General features: G+C 40.7%; 3 protein-coding genes across 3 annotated transcripts; 2 read left to right on the top strand and 1 right to left on the bottom strand.

Moving 5' to 3' along the window:
- Nucleotides 1–434: 434 nt before the first annotated feature.
- adma (adrenomedullin a) lies at nucleotides 435–2,883 on the top strand. The gene is made up of 4 exons (XM_080028647.1): nucleotides 435–544; nucleotides 1,090–1,192; nucleotides 1,323–1,448; nucleotides 1,612–2,883. Exons 2-4 carry the CDS (start codon nucleotides 1,098–1,100, stop codon nucleotides 1,913–1,915), a joined length of 525 nt encoding a protein of 174 aa, XP_079884773.1. The 5' UTR covers nucleotides 435–544; nucleotides 1,090–1,097; the 3' UTR covers nucleotides 1,916–2,883.
- Nucleotides 2,884–6,284: 3,401 nt separating this feature from the next.
- ampd3a (adenosine monophosphate deaminase 3a) lies at nucleotides 6,285–18,912 on the top strand (the record flags this gene model as incomplete). The annotated part of the gene is made up of 15 exons (XM_080026081.1): nucleotides 6,285–6,342; nucleotides 11,790–12,012; nucleotides 13,009–13,171; nucleotides 13,366–13,531; nucleotides 13,639–13,858; nucleotides 13,992–14,121; nucleotides 15,691–15,885; nucleotides 16,059–16,190; nucleotides 16,273–16,436; nucleotides 16,551–16,677; nucleotides 17,075–17,238; nucleotides 17,500–17,620; nucleotides 18,242–18,415; nucleotides 18,532–18,642; nucleotides 18,742–18,912. 15 exons carry the CDS (start codon nucleotides 6,285–6,287, stop codon nucleotides 18,910–18,912), a joined length of 2,319 nt encoding a protein of 772 aa, XP_079882207.1.
- Nucleotides 18,913–19,575: 663 nt separating this feature from the next.
- lyve1a (lymphatic vessel endothelial hyaluronic receptor 1a) lies at nucleotides 19,576–21,714 on the bottom strand. Its single transcript, XM_080032751.1, has 6 exons — nucleotides 21,582–21,714; nucleotides 21,256–21,433; nucleotides 21,025–21,164; nucleotides 20,319–20,543; nucleotides 20,072–20,144; nucleotides 19,576–19,927 (listed from the first exon to the last, which is right to left on the bottom strand). Exons 1-6 carry the CDS (start codon nucleotides 21,661–21,663, stop codon nucleotides 19,789–19,791), a joined length of 837 nt encoding a protein of 278 aa, XP_079888877.1. The 5' UTR covers nucleotides 21,664–21,714; the 3' UTR covers nucleotides 19,576–19,788.
- Between the last annotated feature and the right edge of the window lie 765 nt (nucleotides 21,715–22,479).

The raw sequence follows: 22,479 nt of genomic DNA, 5'->3' as shown, positions 1-22,479 counted from the left end.
GCCAGAGAAGCGTTTAACTTACATAACAGGTGACGTTTGACTTGTTGCCATTATTAATGCCTACACATACTAGATTTAAACAACCAACATTTAATGAAAATGTTAAAACTTTGTTGATGTGTATACTATATACTGAGCTGTGATAAAGTTTCAACTCAGCAAAACAGTAAAAAAATAATACAAAAAAAACCAATAGCTGCACTGCACTTATTTTGCTATCTCTTAATCGATGTCCCAATGACATTTATTTTAATTTTTTATTTGTTTAATTCTTGATGTTACTGTGTTGCGCTACACATGAGCAGCAGCACAGCAGTAATGTACTGGAGTGGGGTGGGGTAAAAGGATGAGAGACTGCGTGTGACAGTCAATGAGCCCCTCCCACCTCCTGTATAAAGGCTGCTTGTCTGGTGTGTAGGAGCTATTAGCAGAGTGACACAGCTGCCTGACAGAGAGCCAGTGGCAATTTCAAGAAACCTGTGGAGTACTCTTTAAAAGCTTCAAGAAGAGCCTTCTCATCTAACTGAATGATCAGAATTTAAAGGTATGTGCACTCTCTTTTAAACAACATACTGCTGTGCTTTGCTCTGCTCCCAGCTGAGGGCTTTATCCTTGCTTTTTTGAGGTCAGGGCACAAGTGTAAATGCAAGGACAGGTTATCTGTCTGGTTATATAAGCAGTTCAGCTCTTAATGTGTGCGTCTGTGAAGGAATTGCCTTCAAGGTGTACAGCATCAGACAGAGGCAGTACATGATAAATTGTTTAGGTTGAATAGCAGTTTAAGGCTTTACTTTGTCTTTTGAGCTTAGCCTATTTTGGACCCTTCATTGGTAGACTGTCCTTCGCATTATTGGCCAGGGGCCCAAAGCGTGGTTGTAGGTTTACTTAACCTAGCAAAATCTGACCTTAGCTTAACTTTTTAAATAAATGAATGATAAGTGCAAATAACTTGGCTTTTGGACTCTTGTGTAAGCAAGCAGTAATGTGGTATCAGAATACTGTATCAGGGAGTTTTACTTGCAGAGCCAGAAATTCATGTAGTTAAACATTACTATTGTATTATAGCTAACTTTTCTCCCCTCTCCACAGGAGTCAAAATGCAAGTGATCTTCCAGTCCTTCCTCTATTGCTGTCTGCTGGTGACAGTTGGACACTGCGTGGAACTTGAAGTGAATCCCGAGTTGAAAAAAAGGTGAGTTAACTGAGGAGCACTCAATTTAATAATAAAAAATGCATCTTCTTTAAAATGTGACGACCCGGTGATAGCAGCTGTGTGCTAAATTATCCAGCAAAGACTGATGGACTTTTCCCCCTTCCTCCAGGCTAAGCATATGGCTAGAAAGCAGATTGAGACGGGATCTCGACAGCGTATCAGTAGAGAAGACAGCCGAGTCTGAGCACTTTATCAGACCGGAGGATATCAGGGATAGTTTGCTGCCACATTCCAGGTAAGACACTAACCACACATCTCTACCATCTTTCTCCTTTTGGTTATTTCAATGGATTTTAGCTTGTTATGCAAAAGGAATACACACTTTTAAGCACATAACACTCAACAACTATGGAAACAGCATGGATTAATGTCCTCTTGTCTCTCCCTCTATCCTCCAGCACTGACATCAACGTCCGAACCAAGAGATCTAAAAACTCATCCAACCATTCCAGAAGACCAGGCTGTGCACTAGGCACCTGTGCAGTGCACGACCTGGCGTTCCGTCTGCACCAGCTCGGCAAGAACTCCCATACTGGCAGTGCCCCTGCAGACAAGATCAGCGCGCAGGGATACGGCCGGAGGCGTCGGTCTCTTCCAGCTCACAGAGTCACACTGAGGCTTGAGCAGGGCAGGCTGAGGCCAGTGTGGAGCATAACTGACTCACAAATTCACAAGCTTGAGGCTCTCCTGAGACGGACATGAGCAGGACTTTGCAAGAGTAAAGTTGGGGACAAATGCAAGAGAGTTAGAGTGTCCTCTCTGCTCTGTTCTGAAATTCTCGAAATGCCTCAGACTCCTGCCAAGTACTCTCCGGCAAATTTTTTCCAGGCAAGAGGACTGAGTCAGAGCAAGACTGGCTGCACTGAGTTTTTTTGTAAAGGCTGAGCGTTGCAGCTCAGTGATGTCGAGCGTGCAAACCACTGCAGCTGGCGTACAGACACTGGATGGCACACTGTGGAGCAAACTACAGGTGCTGCTCTCTGCTCGGCAGAGGGAAAAGAAAGAGTGCTTATACCTGGCAAAGTGGATACATCCTCTGGCATAAAGAGGGAACTCTCTACTAACATTCTGGGACTTTACACATTTCTTCCTCAAGGCCAGGACTTTGATAAGTGCTATCCTCAAAGGATTATACCACCATGTTCCAAACTGTCAGTACTTGTATGCACTTTTCCATTTGGACTTAAAGTCAAATGAATCATCAGGAAAAGACATCTTCTTCACAATGCCAAACAGGAAGATAGGCTAAGGAGCTCTGAAGCTCTCGGTTCATATCAAGTGTTGGACACTGTATAAGGGAAAATGCCTTAGATTCTGTGATATATATATATATATGTGCCAGTCCACAATGGATTGAAATATACTTGAAATTGTTATTGTTTGTACAAAAACATGTGCAATCTATGTGTGTTATTGTTGCAGGTATATGTATATATGAATTCCTTTATTTAAATCGTATATAGAGGTTACATTAAAGTACGTATGCAGATGGAACTATTTTTGTACAGGAAGAAATATATCTGGGCATTGTAGCTATATGTGTCATTATTATTTTGCAAACTGTGGTAATAGGATATTTGTTTTATTTTATATTATATATTTGTAAATGTGCTCTATTTTATTTGTGTCAAAGCAATAACATTGTTATTCAATAAACATTTTGCATTCAAAATCTAAACCTTGTCCAGACCTCCTTTGCTCTTGTACATTGAAAGTGGCATTCTATTGTCTTGATTGCATCTCTACAGCAAGACACAGAGCACCTGGTCTATGTTAAGTGATTACAGGGTCTCATTAGAGCCTCCCCTCCTCTTACTACATTCCCTTAGTTATGACGACCCCCCCGCCCCCAACAAAAAAGGGCAGACAGGGTGCCAGGCGCATTCCTGCTTGGTTCAGCTCATATTTGTTGGCTAGACCCAACCAAAGCCATCAGAGGAGGCTGAGGCTTTAGCTCCATCTGTCATCAATGGTAGACGGTTGGGACACAAAAATGCCGATGTGGGGGGTTCCGGCCTAACATTCCTGGGAAAAGCATCTAAAAAACTGCTCCAACAAAGCAATGATCATGACCTTCACATTCAAACAGACACCTGAGACTGAACAACACTGAAGGCATTTTCCCTGGCAAATCATCACAGCTTCTTGAGTTCAGCCTACACCAACAGCAATAAACAGTTTGCGGGGCGGCAGTGGCGAAGTGGGTAGGGATCTCGCCTCTGGTGTGCAGGGTCGGAGGTTCGATCCCCCGTCTCCCCGCCACATGTCGAAGTGTCCCTGGGCAAGACACTGAACCCCGAATTGCTCCCGATGGTTAGCTTAGTTAACTTAGCACCGTAGTGCTAAGCCTACCCTGCGTGGTAGCTGCTGCTATCGGTGTATGAATGTGTGTGTGACTGGGTGAATGTGTACAAAAACAATGTAAAGCGCTTTGAGTCTGTGATAAACGGAGATATAGCGCTATACAAGTCCATTTACCATTAAACAGTATATTACAGATTATCTTTTGGCTGTATTCCTTATCTTTATTTTATTATCCATACCAGTCCCACAATGCAAAGGGTACATGTCAACATGTGCACTTGCAACTTTGGACATGTTATAGTAAAGGAACATTGTATGTGGGGCAGAGTGATGCCACGTAAGGACAAACTGCGGATAGTCCGGAAGGTGAGAACGTGGCCACTCATCCTCTAGCTTTGCTCGTTCACTATTGCAGAAATTAAAATCAAATTGCATGGTACAATTTTTCACATGTAAACATTAACCACAATATATGACATTAGGAATTAAAGCAAGTCAATATCTTACTCTAATCTGATAATTAAGTAAGTACGATAGTAATAAGTACGATATTAATTGTCAAAGAGGAAATGAAAGATAAGTATGTGAATAAATAAAATCATCTGAAGACAGTTTTGTTTTAATTCACCAGAAAAGCCAATTGTGAAGTTTATTTGAAGACTTGTGAGGGTCAAAACTGTTATTGTATGTCCTCTGTTGCCATCTAGTGAGATTTTATTGAATCAGATCAGACAGCTGAATTCAAATAGATGTTTAATAATAAGTGTGAACAGTGAAAGGTGAGAACTGTGACTTTTCATTAAAACGTACTTATTAACGTACTTACTGTGAAATCAAATGCCTTTGTTTAGAATTAAATCGTATTTTCTAGAATGTCACATGCATTTTAAACGTTTATTTTCATCCTAATAAAATACCCTTATGGGCTCAAAATAATTTTTGTCATAGACAGCAGATAGTGATGGATAGTGAACATAAGAGCTCCTGCATGTTTGTGCTGTTGGTTTAATTATGTGTTTAGTAAGAACCAGTTATTTTGCATTGGGGGATTTATATTGGAGGATTTATATTTACAATGTTACTTCAATGTTACTTCAATAATACAAGACTAGTCCAACAATGGCATGAGGCCATTACAACATATTGTAGAAAGAAACTAAAATAAAGTAAATGTGCCATCTAGTGGCAGATTAAACCAAATGTATATTAACTGAATTCTATTCAAAATGTCTCCATACAATTTAAATAGGAATTTAATTTCTACACAAAACCCTTATGGTAAATACAAAAAAAATAAAAGAAATCTAAGAATAGACTGAATGGGTCTAGATCGGGTTCACTCAGTGTTCTCTAATGATGTGAAGGTGTCACTTCTTCGGTAAGCCAATCAGCTGGTGACGCCAGTCATCAAGAAACTGTGTAGGTCAACTGGGAAAAATGTAATATCCAGGACAGACAGCTTATTGCATTGTTTTTATGACTTGATATCAGCTAAGAAGCCTCAACCATTTTCACTTTATTGCCAAAATGCAATTGCGAAAAAATATCTTGCAGAGCTCATTGCTGTTTAGTGTATATTGGGAGGGATGAGAGGAGAAGACAGGAGGGCAATTGAACAATCATTCTGGCAATCTTGCAGTCAATCAAAATGATACAGGCCCAACGCTAGGAGTCCACTCTCTAAAGCCACCTCTAAGTACCTAACCTGAGAGGATTAACCTGATAATCTCAAACACTGACACGCTAAATACAGGACCATGGCCCCCCGCTGCTTATGGCCACAGCAGTAAAGCGGGTCCTCTTCCGTGTGAAGAGTTCACCCATGGTGTACTGCAAGACTAGACTACCTATTCTGCTCTGTGCTTTGATTAGCAGTGGTACAGATGATTTGGAGTTTCAATTTATTTGCAAAAGAAATAGAATACATGCAGACACAACGCTTTGTCAATGACGTGCACTGACAATGTAAGACAAGATGAGTGTACTGTTTGTATCTGTTTCTTTGTTGAGTACATGTAGTTAAAGAAACAGAAGCTAGTGAAAAGTGTTAGATTGTCATTACTTGCTAGTCCGCTCATGTCTCGTCATAGCAAAACGTCCAAAAGAGGACGACATTAGTCTCCAAAAAATAATTCATGATATTTCACATAGACACATGTTTAAAAAGAATGCCCACAACATCCTTTCGCACTACATGCAAAAGGTAGTGTAACAGTCACATTCAAACGTCTTCCCTCTCCGACTGATGTACTTGTACTGACTTGCAGCAATGAAAGAGTTAAGGATGGAGTGATGTGCTCTGCAGGGTGGTGGATGAGATAGCATCTACTCCAGCCACAACAAGAGCACAACATGACTTTGATTTTTCTCTGAGGGGGATTTACACACAATTGATACACACCACAGAGACAGCAGAGTCTGAGGAGGTGAGTAAACTTTTTTGACACAGTGATAATAATCTAGGACCATTGATGACCATACATTGACAATGAGAGGCAAACATCATTTACAGCATCTTTCTATTATGTATGTCTTCAAATGTCCGTTCAAATTCAAATTGTGGCAAATGGTTAGATACTGTGTATTTTTGCTATTCTGTACGCAAGACTTTCTAACTGGTAACACGTACATTCATATCCAAACCCATTTATCAAAACCTCAATGACACAAATAAGACATCTAAACTCCCTTGAAATGTATCTTTAAAAGGGTGATGGTCATGGGTGAGTTATCTTTTCACTTTTCCAGGCACTGGCCAGTGGGAAAGATGAGAAGAGGAGACGCACCTCTTCTAAAGCAGCAGTCAAGTCCTTGCTTGGGAAGGAGTGAGTCTTCTTTACTTTCTCTCTTGTATCACTATCTCTGTCATTTCAATGGCTTTATCTTGTGTTGTTAAGCGCTCTCTCTCTCTGATATGACTTTGACTAAGAGCCAACTTCTGGGCCCAGCCAATAACACTAGTGAGGTGTTTGTAAAAAAGACGAGATAAAGACAGCAGAATATAGCAAGCTGGCGACTCTGAGATAGAGCTGTGAGTAGTCAAGTAATGGCCTTAGGGAGCCTTCTAAGGGGTTCAGGCAGTGAATGGTAAATGAATATCCTTATTCTCCAAAGTAACCATGGAGATGATATGATGTCAATGCCACTTTCCACATTTACAGTGCATTTATGCAGACTCACAAAAACAAAGGCTCACACACACGTACATTAGCACAGTCCAGACTGAGCACCATTAAGTTACGCCCCAACATTAGTGTCTATAGTGCTTTCTGTAGAGCTACATCAGCCATTTGATCTGATATTTCCTAAACCAGACACTTCGATCAATAAGAGAAAAGATCCTGTGATGCTGAATTAAATAATCCTCAATGGTGACGGAAGGGCGTTTAGAGATTGATTGATCATCCTGCAGCACACGGCTTGATAGATTTTAAGTATCTGCATCAATGTCATGATTTTTAAGGAGCCATTCCCCACATGTAAAAAGATACATTTTCCAAAGACAAATCAACATTGATATGTGTTTACAGCTTCATGTGTTACAGAAGTGAGAAGCCATGAAGGGGTTTTACCTTATGGATAATTCAAGCAGTGTGTGCATTATCTGTTGACTCTTTGCGATATTCTTGTTATGCTTCATGGAACCCATATTACAAACAGATATCATATGATAAAACACATGTGCTTTATCAGAAGTGTTCCAAATTCTGCAAAAGCTTTAGTTTTAATAATGCAATTTAAATTTTCATGAAACTGATTCAGAGAAAATGCTTCACAATAATATTTGTCACAGCTTTTGATTTTTTTCCTATCCATCGTTAATTGCTCATCCTCATCCAGGCAGTGATGCAGATTAAGTAATGGAAATAATTATTATTCTGTTACCATTTCTATTTTTTTACCAAATTGATTGCTTGAGGAGTTCTCTCACCATTGACATACGTCTGGTCACCTGGCTTATAAATAGCAGTTGCGGCAAGTATGGATACAGTATATAAATAAAGTGTCTGCATTATACACAGATAACAAATGGGACATGGGGTCAGTTGTCCATGCTGTCACACAAATCCAATGGGTAATCTCAGAGTGTGAGGTAGCCTCATGCCTTTTCTGGAAGCAATTATTTGTCTTTTGTGATTTATGCCAGGATACAACAGCAGTATAATGTAATTTCAGAAGTACCAACCAAGGTCAGAACCCAGATTGTGCAAAAAAAAAGAAGAGTACAGTGATAAACAGACACATTTGTTTTGTTTTCGTATCCCAGCCTGTCTGACTGGGATACTAAAGAAAATCAACAGCTTGTGATTTACTGACTGAAAAAGTGAGAAATGTGATGAATACCTGGTTCCTATGCCTCTTTGCCGCAGACATAGTGGATATATAGTCATCCTCACTCTCCCTCTACGTGTGCACACTGTAAGTGCGACAGAGTTCTCATGTAATTGTTCCTGAGAGAGACACAGAAAGAGAAATAGATAGATAAATGGAGTTGTTGACACAGCAGGCTGTCTTCTCTGAGTCAGGCCCTCTCTTTGTTGACAACCAGTTCTGACATATCCTCTAGCTCTATCAACATGTAGCTCTATCAACATGATGCCACTGGCTCCTTAAAATAGAGATAGATGGGCAGTCACTCCAGTCAGGAAAACAGAACTGTAGTTGAGTGCCACCATAGACTCATAGATTGACAGAGTATGAGTCGGACATATGCAGACAGAATCTCTTATTCTACCACTGAATTCTTCACTAAGTCCAAGAGATGACAACACCTGCGGATATGGCCATGGTCAGGACAGAAGGTAAGCAAAGAGCTGATGAGAAGCATATTAATGTAAGTAATACAATACGCAAATAGGCTGGAATTTGCAAAGTCACATTACAGTATAGTGGCTATTCTCTGTATCAGCAAGACACATCTGCTATAGTTCAAGACACACAGAGGGGAGATGGGGTGGACTCTCCCTCCAAAACTATGTAACTAATACATGTCAGTACAAATCAAAAAGTATAGTATTGACTTCATGCAAATAAATGAATACAACTAATGATATAAAACAATAATTATTATTAAAAAAAGATAATAAAGACAATCAGAAAAGTTTTATACATAAAAATTGTAATATAGCATACTAAAAAAGTAGCCTATGTGTTTTGGTTCATTCTAGCTAAACGCCTGTCATTGCTTATTAACAAATATTTTATACATTCAGAAAAAAAAAGTTCAGCACTCTTTAAGTCCCTCAGTGACAGCAGGTAACAAATGTGTGGATGTGGGTGTATAGGCTACTATGTAATAAGCAGTCATTTGTCACTGAAAAATATATAGGCTAAATAAATCCTGGCAAGTCCGAAAGCAGTCTAAAGCTCATGTTTTTTGCCTTACAGTTTTTTTTGCTCTTCTCCAACTTGTTGAGGAAGATCCCCTTAACTACCAGTGTTTGAGCTAAGCTAACTTGGATGAGTGACCTCTGCCCATTTATATAGCCTAAAGAAATGCACGCACAGCTACAGGAACGGTTTATGTCACCTTTCTTGAGCCGGAGAGTGAGGCAAGTAGGCCTAGCTAAAAACAAATGTTTAACTATTCCTTTACATGTCTCCCATTTTATTTTACAATCTTATGTTGCAAAAAACATGTCTTAAAGTTGTGTTATTCTAAAATGTGACTCACCTGTGTTTACATTTCGTCTGTGTACATTTTTCATAATTAAATTTGCCAACTCAAAAATGTTATTTTGATTTATTTGGGGAAAATGTAGCCTATCGTTTAGATTAATCGAAAAATAGTCGATAGACTAATCGATGGAAAAAAGGCGTTAGTGGCAGCCCATGGCTTGATCATGATGGGAACAATCAGAGCACAGTTTTGAGGGAAAATATATTTTAAACACATTATAAAATAATATTATTATTTCTTCAAACCTTTTTATAATAGGTCCGTGTATACTCCGCCCCCTCCGAAAAAGATATCGATCCGCCATTTTTTCTTCTGGTGTTTCTGGATCCTGGTTGTCATGGGAACGATCCATGACCTTTCGGGAGGCGAATAAAACGAAATTAAAACCAGATCAGGCTAAAAAGTGAAAAATACAGCCCACAAAGTTGATACGGCGCCACCTCAGAAGGATGAGTAGGCCTAAGACTAGGATCACTACTGGAGGTCAGTCACGAGCTAGGGTCAATATAAATATCAAATTACCGTTTTTTGCAGTTTTGTACAACCCGTTCAAACAAGTTAATAGCTTCCTGCTCCTTGTCAAACTAGATATTTCACTTGTTGGTAGACGGCCTACATGTTATTTGTCAATCAGTGAGAGTCTCGTCACTTAGGATCTTGGCTTAACTGTAATGTAATCTACATGGATAAGAGCGCCATCCGCTGGCTGTTTACTGTTGGTTTAAATAACTGATGTAGGCAGCCTGAGCCTACCAACAAAAACATTACGCATGAGTAAGCTTCAAAACACCAATGCCGCAGTATACAGTCAGACGGAATTTTTCACCAGATAGGCCTATGTAGATTATTTATGGTGGATTGTTCAACGTTTTGCAAGCAAAGCATTAGCTAGCAGCTAGCTTAACTTTTTGCGGGTGAATGTTGTAGGCTACTTGGAGACTTATTTGTAGCTGACAGTTTACCATGGGAGTATACTATGTTTCCAAAGTCATATAATGTTCCCCAGATGTCAGGGTCTCGTTTTCCCAAGGCAATGTCAACTCAATGCTATGTTCTTTAAACATGCCTACACAGATACAGGATCTACCTTTTGTCATTGTGTCACTCCTCACTGTGTGGTTGTGTCTCATTTGCTGGGAATCTCAACTCTTGACTACAGGAACTTGAATATTGGCAGTAAAGTGACAATATTGACTTTACTGCCAATAATGTTTTTTTTAACCTTTATTTATACAGGTAAATCCCATTGAGACCGAAGACTCTATGTTTTCTCTTTATTTCTCCTAAATTAGAAGGATCTATATGACTTAAATTTGTAATGTAGCCTACCACTCCTGTTTGAGTCTGTCAGAAGCTTCACTTTATATGAGCTTGTCTTTTTCTTGCATATCACTGACTTGGTACAAAGAGGGGAAAACGCATAAAAGTATTTGATTCCAGTTATTTTGGGTTGCATGAAAGGACACTGAATAATTCATTAAGCCATTATCTCACCAGATCAATACATCTTATGAGCCTATCCCTTTTGACAGTGTGCTTTCTGCTGCCATTAAGCAGCACCACAGCTGTCGTCAGGATAGTTTTGTGTGTCCGGAGTTATTGCTTCTGGGAAGCACCCGTGGAAGAGCGGAATATTAACCTAGATGACTCCAGCGCAACATGGCCTTTATCAGTTGCTGCTTCAGCACTCCAATGACTATACACTGCATCGCTAAGTTCTCTGTGTGACATTCTCGCTGTAGGCTAAGTTGGGTCTGTGACTCTAAATGGAGATTTTCCAGGTTTACATTCTGTAGTGTAGTCAAAAACAAGTGTTATTATACTGTTGATAAGGGCTCAAACAAAATGACTTCCGTTGTTGGCTGAAGTGATAAGGATAGCTCGGTCAGATTTGCCTTTTTCTCACAAAGGTCAAATCTTGAGAATTTACTGGAACTATTTGTCAAGTTATTTTCTGAATGTGATTGTACACAGGTGGACTATTCGAAAGGCTTTCAACTTGAGGTCGATGGTGGTAATCCTTATACCATGGATAACAAGCTAGTTTTTCTATCACAGCATCCTATTACAGTCATGTGTTGATAATGAAGCACCTTTCCAAACAGACGGGACTTGTTACTTTTTTTAGACAACAGCTCTTCAAAATAAAAATATCGCAAAGACTAAATAAGTACAAGTAAAGACAGCAGACATATTTTAGAGAAAAAGCTAATTGTGGACAAAAACACATCTAGATAATGTAATAAAGATACATTTTAATGGTGGCTGACAAATGAACTATGAGTGTAAACAGCATGAAAAAGGGTTATTTACTGGTTTATTTGTTGCACCATAAGAGGTGATTTATTTTCCAAAAGAAAAGTCTTTAGAAAAAGTAAAGTGTTCATAAGAGATCCTGCAGGAAATTAGCAATACGTAATTTGCGCCAACAGGAACAATTCACACAGTTGTCTTCAGGTGGGGAGGAGCCTTACACGGGAAGAGTAGATGTTTCTTTACAAAACAGCTTGTAGCGTGTCAAATTGTGGTGAGGAGGGCAGGTCCTCTTTGTTACATGCCAGCCGTTTTAATGTAGCTTCTACTTCCTTGCAGACATGCCTCGTCAATTCCCGAAGGTAACTCTGAGTGAGGCGGAGGAGGAGACCCAACTGCTGGCAGAGAAAGTGTATGCCTCAGCGCTAAAGGAAGAAGACAACAAGGATGCCATATCAATGTTCAGTGTGGCTGAGGACTGTCCAATCAGCCTCCAGCAAGCCAAGGAACATGAACTGCTTAAGGAGCTGGCAGAGCAACAGTCAGAGGAGAGGACCAAGAGGTAGGCCCTGCCGATGGTCTGGCTCCAAAACACAGAAGGATGATGTCATCAATAACATCAATGTCACAAGGGTTCCGAAATAGAGCTCCAGGGTATCAGGAAAACTTGCGAAAGGCGATAACATTGTTGGATATTGCGATGACAATATACTTGTGATAAACAAATACCGTCACTTAAATATGTAATGTTAATGTCATTCTGCTCTGAGTTCACTGCCATCATAGGCACCAGACAGTAAGTAGCCTATGTCTACACCGAAAACTTTTTTTTTTCAATGCATTATTTCCATTCCAACAACATGGTTTTCGTTTATTATTAATTGATCACTTAAAGGTGAAGTAAGCGATTTCTTTATGTTAGTATACATTTTAAATCGCTCTTTATTCATACAGTGATCACTTATATAGTGTGTGCGTTTCATAAAGCCGATCTCTCAGTCACCCGCTCTTCATGTAATCTGCAAATAAACTTTTCGCTGATAACCAAGCAGAAGAGAGAATCGTACAAACCGGCACCCGTCTCACTGCCGGTGCACGTGCAGAGCGACAGTGGCGGAGCAGGTAAAAATCCTTCCCAATGTCTGTTTTGATGGTTTTTATCATGTTTTATCACACTTACAGATCTGAGATGATGCTAGATAACTCGTTTCTTGAAGATCGCAGTGCATTAATGTGGTGACGTGGGGACGAGGGAGGGGACTGTTAACTGCAGTCACTGACAGGAAGTTAGCTAAACTGACCATTCCGCTCTCCGAACCTTTAAGCATAACATCTTCATGCCCCGCTTTACAACATTTTCTGTTTGGCTACATCTGATTGGCCAAATATTTTGACATGCAGAATGCATGGCACATGGAATAGGCTACCTTTTATTGCAGTTCAAACAGTCTTTGCAAAACATATATACCTTGAACGTTGATATCTCAATAATGATACATTTTTCAAACCTTAATTGAACAATTGTTTCAAGACAGGTATTATGCTTCTACTTTTTCAGGAAGAAAAGCTTGAAGATGATCCGTTCCCTGTCAATGTCCCTGCAGATCCAAGCCAATCCTGACTGGACGCGCTCCATGTCCCCCAGCTCCACCTGCTCATCAGTGTCAGAAAACTGTCCTGATTACCAGAGGGTCACAATAAGTGGGGATTACTGTGCTGGAGTAAGTACTATAAACAGGGACATGAACCTGCATGCACAAAAGTTAATGAAAACAATAATTGAATGCTTTTGCAGTTTACATATTTTCAAACTGTTCCCATGTAGTTATTGTGGCATATTTGTATAATTATAATGTCTGTGCCGCAAAAACACCTAAGGATTTTTTCCTATGTGTCATGTCTATTCCCCATTCAGATCACACTGGATGATTATGAACAGGCAGCCAGAAGTCTGTTTAAGGCTCTGCTTATCCGTGAGAAGTACTCAAAGCTAGCCTATCATAAATACTGCAGAACTACGGCCCAGTTCCTCCGCAATGCTGAGAACATGATATGGAGCGAAGAAGATGAGGTTCTTCCAGGTTTGAAGTTTTTACACATTACGGTATTTAAAAACAAAAAAACTACACTAACTTGATGTTTCATTCTGGTTTACATGACAGTAACAGAACAATGCTGTGGCCTCCAGATATGTGCCCACATCCAAAAGACGGGGAAGATCCTTACAGCATGGAGAACATCCCTGAGAATCTGAAATATGAGCTCAAGATGAAGGATGGGATAGTGAATGTGTATGACAATGCCGAGGCTCTGAGAGAAAACCGGCCCCACGACCTTCCTTACCCAGACTTGGAAACCTACGCCATAGACCTCAGTCACGTTCTGGCGATGCTTGCTGATGGACCCACGTACGTTTCCACACAAGAAGAAGACACCACAGCTACACGTGCTGGTTGAATAATCAGCCCCTAGTTGTACAACTGGTGTGCTGACTTTGCAGCAATTACACTTACTAAACTGAGGTCCCCCTCTAATTTCCAGGAAGACCTACTGTCACAGACGACTTAATTTCTTATCTTCAAAGTTCCACCTCCATGAGATGCTCAATGAGATGGCTGAGCTAAAGGAACTGAAAAGTGTGCCTCAGAGAGATTTCTACAATGTTAGAAAGGTTAGTGTTTTATTTACTGGTCTAAATATCTACAATCCAAAAATCCCATATCCCAAAGATTTGCTCTGTGAAAACATCTCAGTACATGGTGTCACTTTTTACTTAAATGTAACTATTTGTAACAGACCAAAAAAAACATAGGTAAGAAAAGCTATGTGTGCGTTTTTACACTCAATGGCCCTCATTTATCAATTTTGCGTGGAAACTGGTGCAGATTCTGGCGCAAATACCTCCCTACGCCAGGTGTCGGGTGGGATTTATCAAACAGGCGTATCTCGCCAATCTCAGCGTACGCCAGGCCATTATTGATAAATGCGGCGGATGAAAATTAGCGTATCACGCCCCTATATTTTCTCAGTTTAGAGGCCTCGCCCAGAGGTTTTACGACATGGATATGCGCAATACGGCACTTCCCTGATGTAGAAATTGACAGAATAACAGCGAAAGTAGAAAAAAAAAGAGTTTCATTTCGGAGCATTAGCCTACAAGCAGCATCAAAGAACGACAGAAGGCAGCAGTTAGGAAGGAAATAACTGCTGCGGTCAACAGCGTTGGTGACTCAAAATCGCCACTAAAAAAAGCGTGTTGCTGTTCTGAAATGCAACCAACTGGTGGTGCGGGGCTGCGGGCATAATATAAGTGGTGGAGGAGAAAAAGACGCACCAACTGTCCGATAATGGTCCCCATAAAATAAATACACTTCTGCAGAGATTTGAATGATTAGAATGTATTGGCCCTTTTAGATAGCACTATTCAAAAGGGTTTTAAAAACTAAAAATAACACATTTAGCGTTTTACTGTATGACAGCATGCGCTTGGCACGAGTGGTCAGCCCGGCCGTCAGCTGCACAAGCCGACCCGGCAGCGATCAGCTGTGAGAGCGCACCGTCCTGCTCCACCAGCAGATAGGAACAACGTGCCGGTTAACGGTGGAAATAAATCGCTCGCTTTAGCATTAATGACATATTAAAAGAGGAACTAACATCTACAAAGTGCGTCAAATAAATAAAATGTTAAGCTGAATGTTGTGCCGTGTATTTTTTTTGTATCATAAAGAGCAGTGTATGTCTACTACATATTTAATACTTAAGCTAACATTTTGAATGAATGCAGCCCCCGTGCCTCAGTGTCCCCCCAGCTGCTCCAAGACGGAGACAGACTGCCCTTACGCAGTCCCATGCAGCCCTCCTAAGTGGCCGGTGTGCGCACTATTGAATCAGCTCTCCTACTCAGTTGCACACCATAAGCTGCTCATTTTTAAGTGATTAATATCTTTATTTCGGTCTTATTTGCACTGCATTTGTATTATCTTCTAATAATTGTCCAACAAAGTCATCGGCTACCCGGCACAGCCTGCACTGCGAGTCCAAGCTGTTTTCAAATTTGTGTACACGAGCTGAGAGCTGGCGTGGGATTTGAGCGTACCCTACGCTCATGTCCATATTGATAAATGCCGAGATTTGCGTGGAAATGTACGTACACCCATTTTTCTGGTCTACGCAAGATTGATAAATGAGGGCCAATGTATCCAGTAGACTAAACATAGACATTTGATATGTTTTACCGCAGGTGGACACACATATCCATGCAGCGGCCTGCATGTCACAGAAACACCTGCTGACCTTCATTCAGAAAACCTACAAAACTGATGCTGACCGAGTGGTGTTGGAAAAAGCAGGTCAAAAGATGACCCTCCAGCAGGTTTTCCACGGACTCAACACGAACCCCTATGACCTTTCCGTTGACTCTCTGGACGTGCACGCCGTAAGAAAAGCAATCTAGGCTATAAAAACTTTTCTAACTGCCTGCCTTCTATGGTGTAACTCACTTCATTTTCCTGAAATTGCAAAAAAAAAATACCTCCGTCAACACTTTTTCCTGAGTAACCGTTCTGGGCTCACGAACGATTATGCTTTTGTCATTCATAAACGTTACAGGGGAGACAAACCTTTCACCGGTTTGATAAGTTCAACTCAAAGTACAACCCAGTGGGAGCCAGTGAACTTCGAGAAATCTTCCTGAAAACAGACAACTTCATAAACGGAGAGTATTTCGCTCGCATCATAAAGGTATCATATTGTGCCATGGTACATTTGAAGTTGGAACGAATGCAGGGACACTTAATCACACTCTATTTCTCACCTTTGATAGGAAGTGTCCCATGACCTGGAGGAGAGTACGTACCAGCATGCAGAGCCACGCCTCTCCATCTATGGACGCTCTCTCAAGGAGTGGGACAGTCTGTCTAAGTGGTTCATTCAACACAAAGTGTACTCTCCAAACATGAGGTGGATGATTCAAGTGCCCAGAATATAGTGAGTGTTACAGCCTGAAAATAGCATGAATTCAAACTTCTAATCTAGAAAAATCTCCCAAAACATGACATTTTCTACGAATATGAGACAATGTTGTTTTTTAATGTTTTTCAGTGATATTTTCAAGTCGAAGAAGCTGGTAGATAATTTCGCCAAGATGCTGGAGAACATATTCCTCCCTCTGTTTGAGGCCACTGTTAATCCACAGGAGCACAAAGAACTGCACGTCTTCCTCAAATATGTAAGAGGTTTGTGATGGTCAGGCTTGAGAGTTTGCAGAAAAATAATAAATGGCCCTTTAATTTATAATTTATACACTAGGATACAGATTAGGCATTTAGGGTTCAAAGGTTTAGTCAGCGAAATCATTTAGAAAACCATCCGAGGGGGCGCCCTTAGCTCAGTTGGTAGGGCGTCCCCCCTCCATGGGCCTCGGCCAGCAGCGGACCCGGGTTCGATTCCAGCCCGCGGTCGTTCTCTGCATGTCACTCCCCTCTCTGCCCCATTTCAACTCTGTCTCTATACTGTCAATAAAGCATGAAAATGCCAAAAAATATCTTTAAAAAAAAAATAAAAAACATCCGAGTATTACACGAGTACAGTACATGTGTTTTCTGTGTGTGTGTGTGTGTGTGCAGGTGTCAGGCTTTGACAGCGTGGATGATGAGTCCAAACACAGCGATCATATGTTTTCCTACAGGAGCCCAAAGCCAGAACAGTGGACTTCGGATGATAACCCTCCCTACAGCTACTACATCTTCCACATGTACGCAAACATCATGGTCCTCAACAACCTCAGAAAGTAAGAGCCAGCGCCTTCTCCCTTCCTTTAAACACACACACCTCTTCAATGAAGGAGAGTATATTGCTGCGACGTTGATGGACACTGAACTACATTGTACTTGACAGCTACATCTGATTGGAGTAACATGTAAATCTCACTATGTAGCACAGCTAATATCTGTTAGTATATTCTCACTATGAGAACAGAATAAGACACTGTTCCGTGATTTGCTTTCATATTGATGGACTAGTTTATTACGTCCATTTGTGTCCTCTTTAGAGAGCGTGGACTGAGCACCTTCCAGTTCCGTCCCCATTGCGGTGAAGCTGGATCAATCACTCATTTGGTCTCCGCCTTTCTCACAACTGACAACATCTCACATGGACTCACCCTGAAGCAGGTACTTCACATTTCTTTGTTAACTTTCTATTGCAGTGATAAGAGTTTAGGTCAGATCCTGTCTGGAGAATTTTCTGAGGATAAAATAGTAACACTTCCCAGACCATGGATGGGAGTAACATGGGTGTGGACTCCCTACCAAAGATCAGTAACATAATTTACTTTTTAAATTATCCTCGCAGAAGAAGTGTTTATTTCAATCAGTCTTTTGTTTAGACCAAAAGGCAACATTATTAAGCACACGCTTGCAAAGATCTTTAGCACAGCTGGCACTGGTGTTGTAAAAACACTATACGCTTTTTTCCAAAGAGGCCGCTAGAATGAACAAAAATGAGAGTTCCTCGCAGTCACTTCAACAATATAGTACTTGTTCTGCATAGTAAACAAAGCTCACCGCTACAATACTGAAGCATACAGGTAGATTACGTGTAGCATGTGTACAGCTGAAAAGGGCTGTATTTAAGGAGAAATTATGATTCTTATATCAGTCAAAATTTTTAAAAATGAAAATGAAAAGGTAGCGGAGCGTCTTCCTGCTCTGTGGACTGAATGTTCGTGTGTATACCATATGTGTTTGCCTGACTGCCAGAGCATGTTTGTTTTATACTTGATGTCCCCTCAGAGCCCTGTGCTGCAGTACCTGTACTACCTGGCCCAGGTGCCAATTGCAATGTCTCCACTCAGCAACAACAGCCTCTTTCTGGAATACTCCAAAAATCCTCTCCGCGAGTTTATGCACAAAGGCCTGTGTGTGTCCTTGTCCACTGATGATCCCCTGCAGTTCCACTACACTAAGGTAAGCAGCAGCAAATATAGAGGAAATAGAGTGTTTCTAAACTGCAACACATATAGTATTGGATGGATTTAGTTCGGCAGTGTAAATAATTCTTTTTTTGTGTGTCCTGAATCTAGGAACCATTGATGGAAGAGTTCGCTATAGCCGCTCAGCTGTGGAAGCTCAGCACCTGTGATCTGTGTGAAATAGCCAGGAACAGTGTGCTGCAAAGTGGACTGTCTCACCAGGTAATGTAACACTTTTTTATTCTTACCTTTTCAAATCTCCCATTAGCTTAATTAATCAACATTGAACCCACATGAGTCTTCTTCATTGTGTGTTTCCAGGATAAGAAGCTATTCATAGGAGTCAACTATCTGAAAGACGGACCTGAAGGGAACGATGTCCGTCAGACCAATGTCTCCCAGATCCGCATAGGCTACAGACACGAGACGCTGTGCAATGAGCTCAGCTTCATAGTTGACGCAGTGAAGTCTGAAGCCCTGAATTCTCAGTAGAAATGAAATGGACCTCCTAGCATGCCGACTTCTGGGTAATCACCATTTACCCTTTTTTTTAAAAAAGTGCTAGGGAGGGACTGTGAGGATTAGATGAAAAAAAAAGTCTCCTGTCAAAAGAAAAGAAAAGTGTAGCTGGTGCCAAGATGATAACTAGGTTAGGTGAAGACGGATGCCCAGATGCCTGGTGTCTGGTGGCCCTTTGGTTCTCATAGGTTTAGAGAAATGGTTTGGAGAGCCAGACACGCTCGTCATTACACAAACCAACAAATGTATAAACAACTGTATCTTGCATGTCATTTTGTGAGGGGGGCTATACCATGAACCATTAGTTTGTCAGTTACTGTATAAACTGCACACCAGACACAGGAACACTTGTGCTTGAGAAGGTTTCACATAATGTTAGTTCAGGCAAATCTGATTAGAGATGAATGATGTCTGGTACATTTCCTCCGTGTCTCTCCCTTAAGTTGCTTGTTTTAAAGAGATTGGGATATATCTAAGTTCATGTTGACATATGCCTTTTGAAAAAGTGCTTGAAATTGTTGTATAAATGTTGCATTTCCATGTATGTTCATTATTATAAGCATAAAACAGTATGTTAAAAAACAAAGCCTCCATTCTCCACAATGATTGAATTACCAACACTGCCATCTAGTGGCGAAACTGCACCATTTAATAAACGTCGCCAGACTGAAAATAACAAAAGGGATACAACATATACAAAAATAAATGCGTTTTCAACCACTCTGTTACAGTACTTTCATACAAAACAAAAGACATAACAAGGAACACATCATTTGTCCTCAAAAGAGAATTTTGCTCAGTAGTTATCCATGGAGTGCTTTTAAAAAAAATATCTCATCAGAGAAGTATTTAACTTGCATTGTCATCCATTTCTATCCGCTCCTCCTCCTGAGCAGCGGTGTCTGTTTCCTTTATATCCTTTACACACGTCCACTCTTCCGTCTGGACGTACTCTTGCTTCTGTTTGAGGTCAGAGCGACTCCTCCTCCTTTTCACAGGAGAGATAAAAATGTGAATGTAAAAGGAGAAAGATGACTTAATGTGCAGCACATTGCATTTAACATGAAATTAAAATGCTTTGTCTTAGACATTAGTTTTATATATACATAGTATTGTCACAAAAAACACTCACATTTTTATGAATGCAAGGACGATTATGGCAATAAGGAGAAGGGCACAAGTGGAGGTGATGAGTATAGGCTTTGCTGTAACAATAAAACCATGAATGGGAAAAAAAAGACATCAGTCACGCAGTACAACAATTACATCCAAACAATTATGTAATTAGTTGCTCTGTATTACAGTAGGAGTTTTTTATTTTAATTTTACAAAAAGTAAATCTGCAGCATTTATTGTAGTTTTGAACCGATTTCTCATACCTCCAGCAGAGCCCTGTGCACTGCTGACAAAGCGGGCTGCCGCTGCCCCGCTGTCTACTGTGTGAGGAGTTGAGGAGGAAGAGGAAAGAAGGGAGGAGGAGGAGGATGGAGGGTGCACGGCCTGGGTGGAGTTTGCTGCCTTAGAAGAAGACCGAGATTGCCCTGAGGCATGTGTGCTGCTCATGGGGCTATCAGTGGTTGCATCCTTCAATTGTGTCGCCGCATCTGTACATGTTCACGAAGGCCATGAGAGATTAGGTGTGCTTGTATCTTTTCAAATTATTCTTTGTGACTGAGGAAAAAAACAGTATCTCCCGCACACATTTTTCACTAATGGTGATGTATTTGTAGCTGTTTGACACAGTTGTTTAAAGGTCCTGTAAAAAGAAGCATAACACTATTGTGTAGGTTTAAACAAACATGTCATGCTCTCCACAGTGTCAGTCTCACGTTAATGTTAACATTTTCTCATACATTTTGGAGAAAAAAAAGTAGTTTACCATTGAAGAAGTTATGAAGAATATTTTACAAATGCAGCTGAATCCAAATTCAGTCCAAATGTAAATTCAGGAGTATGTATTAAAATTATTCTGACTCAATGCCCTTCTGATACATATACACTTTTAATAAGGGCTGTGTAAAGAATAGCTTGCAAGACTGGTGTGTTAAGATAAAGCACAAAAAAAAAGTATAAATAAAATCGTACCTGATTCATTAAAGCAAAACACATCAAACTTTTTGGTAACGGAGGCTCGCCACGTCACCAAGCCCGTCTTGTTCTGTCCACAAATAGAAAGGTGCTTGATGCGGGGAATGACTGCAAAGTGTTCATCGATCCATCCGTACCTGAAGAAAACACATCATCACATAATAACATCAGGCCCTTTTCTTTTAAACTCCACCGAGGGGATCTTATGTATTCTTCTCTGGTCCTCACCTGCATGTTTCTAAACCTCTTGAGAGAGCTTCCTGTACTTGTGCTTTCGAGGCTATGTTCACTCCGAGGGCAGAGCAGAGCCTCCGAGCTTCAGAGGCGTTGAAGGCATAGTTGAAGGCAGGGTTGAGGTCGCTAACCTGGAATACTCCAGCAATACTTTTGTTTACTGCAGGGAAAACTGTAAACATGCATATAAAGAAGTCAGATGTAAGGTTGTTGTATTTGCTGAAGCAGTAAATATGAGACACACTTTTGAATCAAAAACTTTACTTTTAGAAGGAAGAAGAGTTGTCTGCATTTATCAAAAACAGCTGAAATGACCTTACCTCTGATGTGGCTTGTGTCTATAAGTTGATTACAGATGGCTGGAGTAATTGACAGCAACGATGTGATGCAAAGCCAGATCATATTCACGGCTGGGCAGAGTAGAGAGACGGATGAGTGCCCGGGGATGATAAGGGTTGCAGCAGGGTTGTATGTGTCCGTGAGCCAAGTGACAGGGTTAAATAGAGGCGATTCTGTGCACTGCTGGTGTGTGGACTCTGTCATTGCCAAAAAAGTAGAGGAAAAGGAAGAGGGAAGTACCGCTCACAGGTCAAATCAAAAGCCATCAAATGTTCTAGGAGTAGGGCCCGGGAGAAAAAGAGATACAACGTTATATGTCAACAGGAGACCAGGCAACACAAAGTTTGCAAGAGGGGAGGGTGGGGGGAAGCGGTGAATTTATGTTCCAGGAAATAATTCAATGACCATAAAACTGTGTATGTGTGAATGATGTTTTAGTGGGTTATTTATCAACTAAGTACATACGAATAAATTTGATGGATTTAAGTGCATAACTCACAACAGAACACCTTCAAATCTAGAAGTTAAAGTGTAACACTTAAACACATAGAGATGTAATACATGTGAGAACAGCATGTCCTCAAAGTGTAAGTGATTTGCACTGTTACTGATACCTAACACTGTGTACTCTGTCCAAATACTTTCCCTCCCACTGGGGATTACTCAGTCATGACTGTGCTTATGATCTCTGGTATCCTCTGATGAGCCTTTGGCACACGACAAACATCCCACTTCCAGAAAAACACCTCTGGACAAGCCCTGATGGCAGGAAATGACGCAGAGTGCCGACGAACACGCAGCGGTGCTTTTTCTCAGATGTGAGGTGTTAATGAGGTGTGTGGGTATAATACAATAATATAATAAATGACAGTGTGGAGC

The sequence above is a fragment of the Ammodytes marinus genome, assembly GCF_949987685.1.
Source record: "Ammodytes marinus genome assembly, chromosome: 1".
Classification (NCBI taxonomy): domain Eukaryota; kingdom Metazoa; phylum Chordata; class Actinopteri; order Uranoscopiformes; family Ammodytidae; genus Ammodytes; species Ammodytes marinus.
The sequence above is the reverse complement of the archived record's forward strand: the minus strand, read 5'-3'. Positions and strand labels throughout refer to the sequence as shown.

Bases quoted from the DNA above. Each gene is read 5' to 3' on its own strand.
- adma (XM_080028647.1), top strand. From the start codon at position 1,098: ATGCAAGTGATCTTCCAGTCCTTCCTCTATTGCTGTCTGCTGGTGACA. The intron at 1,193-1,322 runs GTGAGTTAACTG...CCCTTCCTCCAG, and splicing joins AATCCCGAGTTGAAAAAAAG to GCTAAGCATATGGCTAGAAA. The intron at 1,449-1,611 runs GTAAGACACTAA...TCTATCCTCCAG, and splicing joins AGTTTGCTGCCACATTCCAG to CACTGACATCAACGTCCGAA.
- lyve1a (XM_080032751.1), bottom strand. From the start codon at position 21,663: ATGATCTGGCTTTGCATCACATCGTTGCTGTCAATTACTCCAGCCATC. The intron at 21,434-21,581 runs GTAAGGTCATTT...GCATGTTTACAG, and splicing joins AGACACAAGCCACATCAGAG to TTTTCCCTGCAGTAAACAAA. The intron at 21,165-21,255 runs GTGAGGACCAGA...TGTTTTCTTCAG, and splicing joins AGAGGTTTAGAAACATGCAG to GTACGGATGGATCGATGAAC.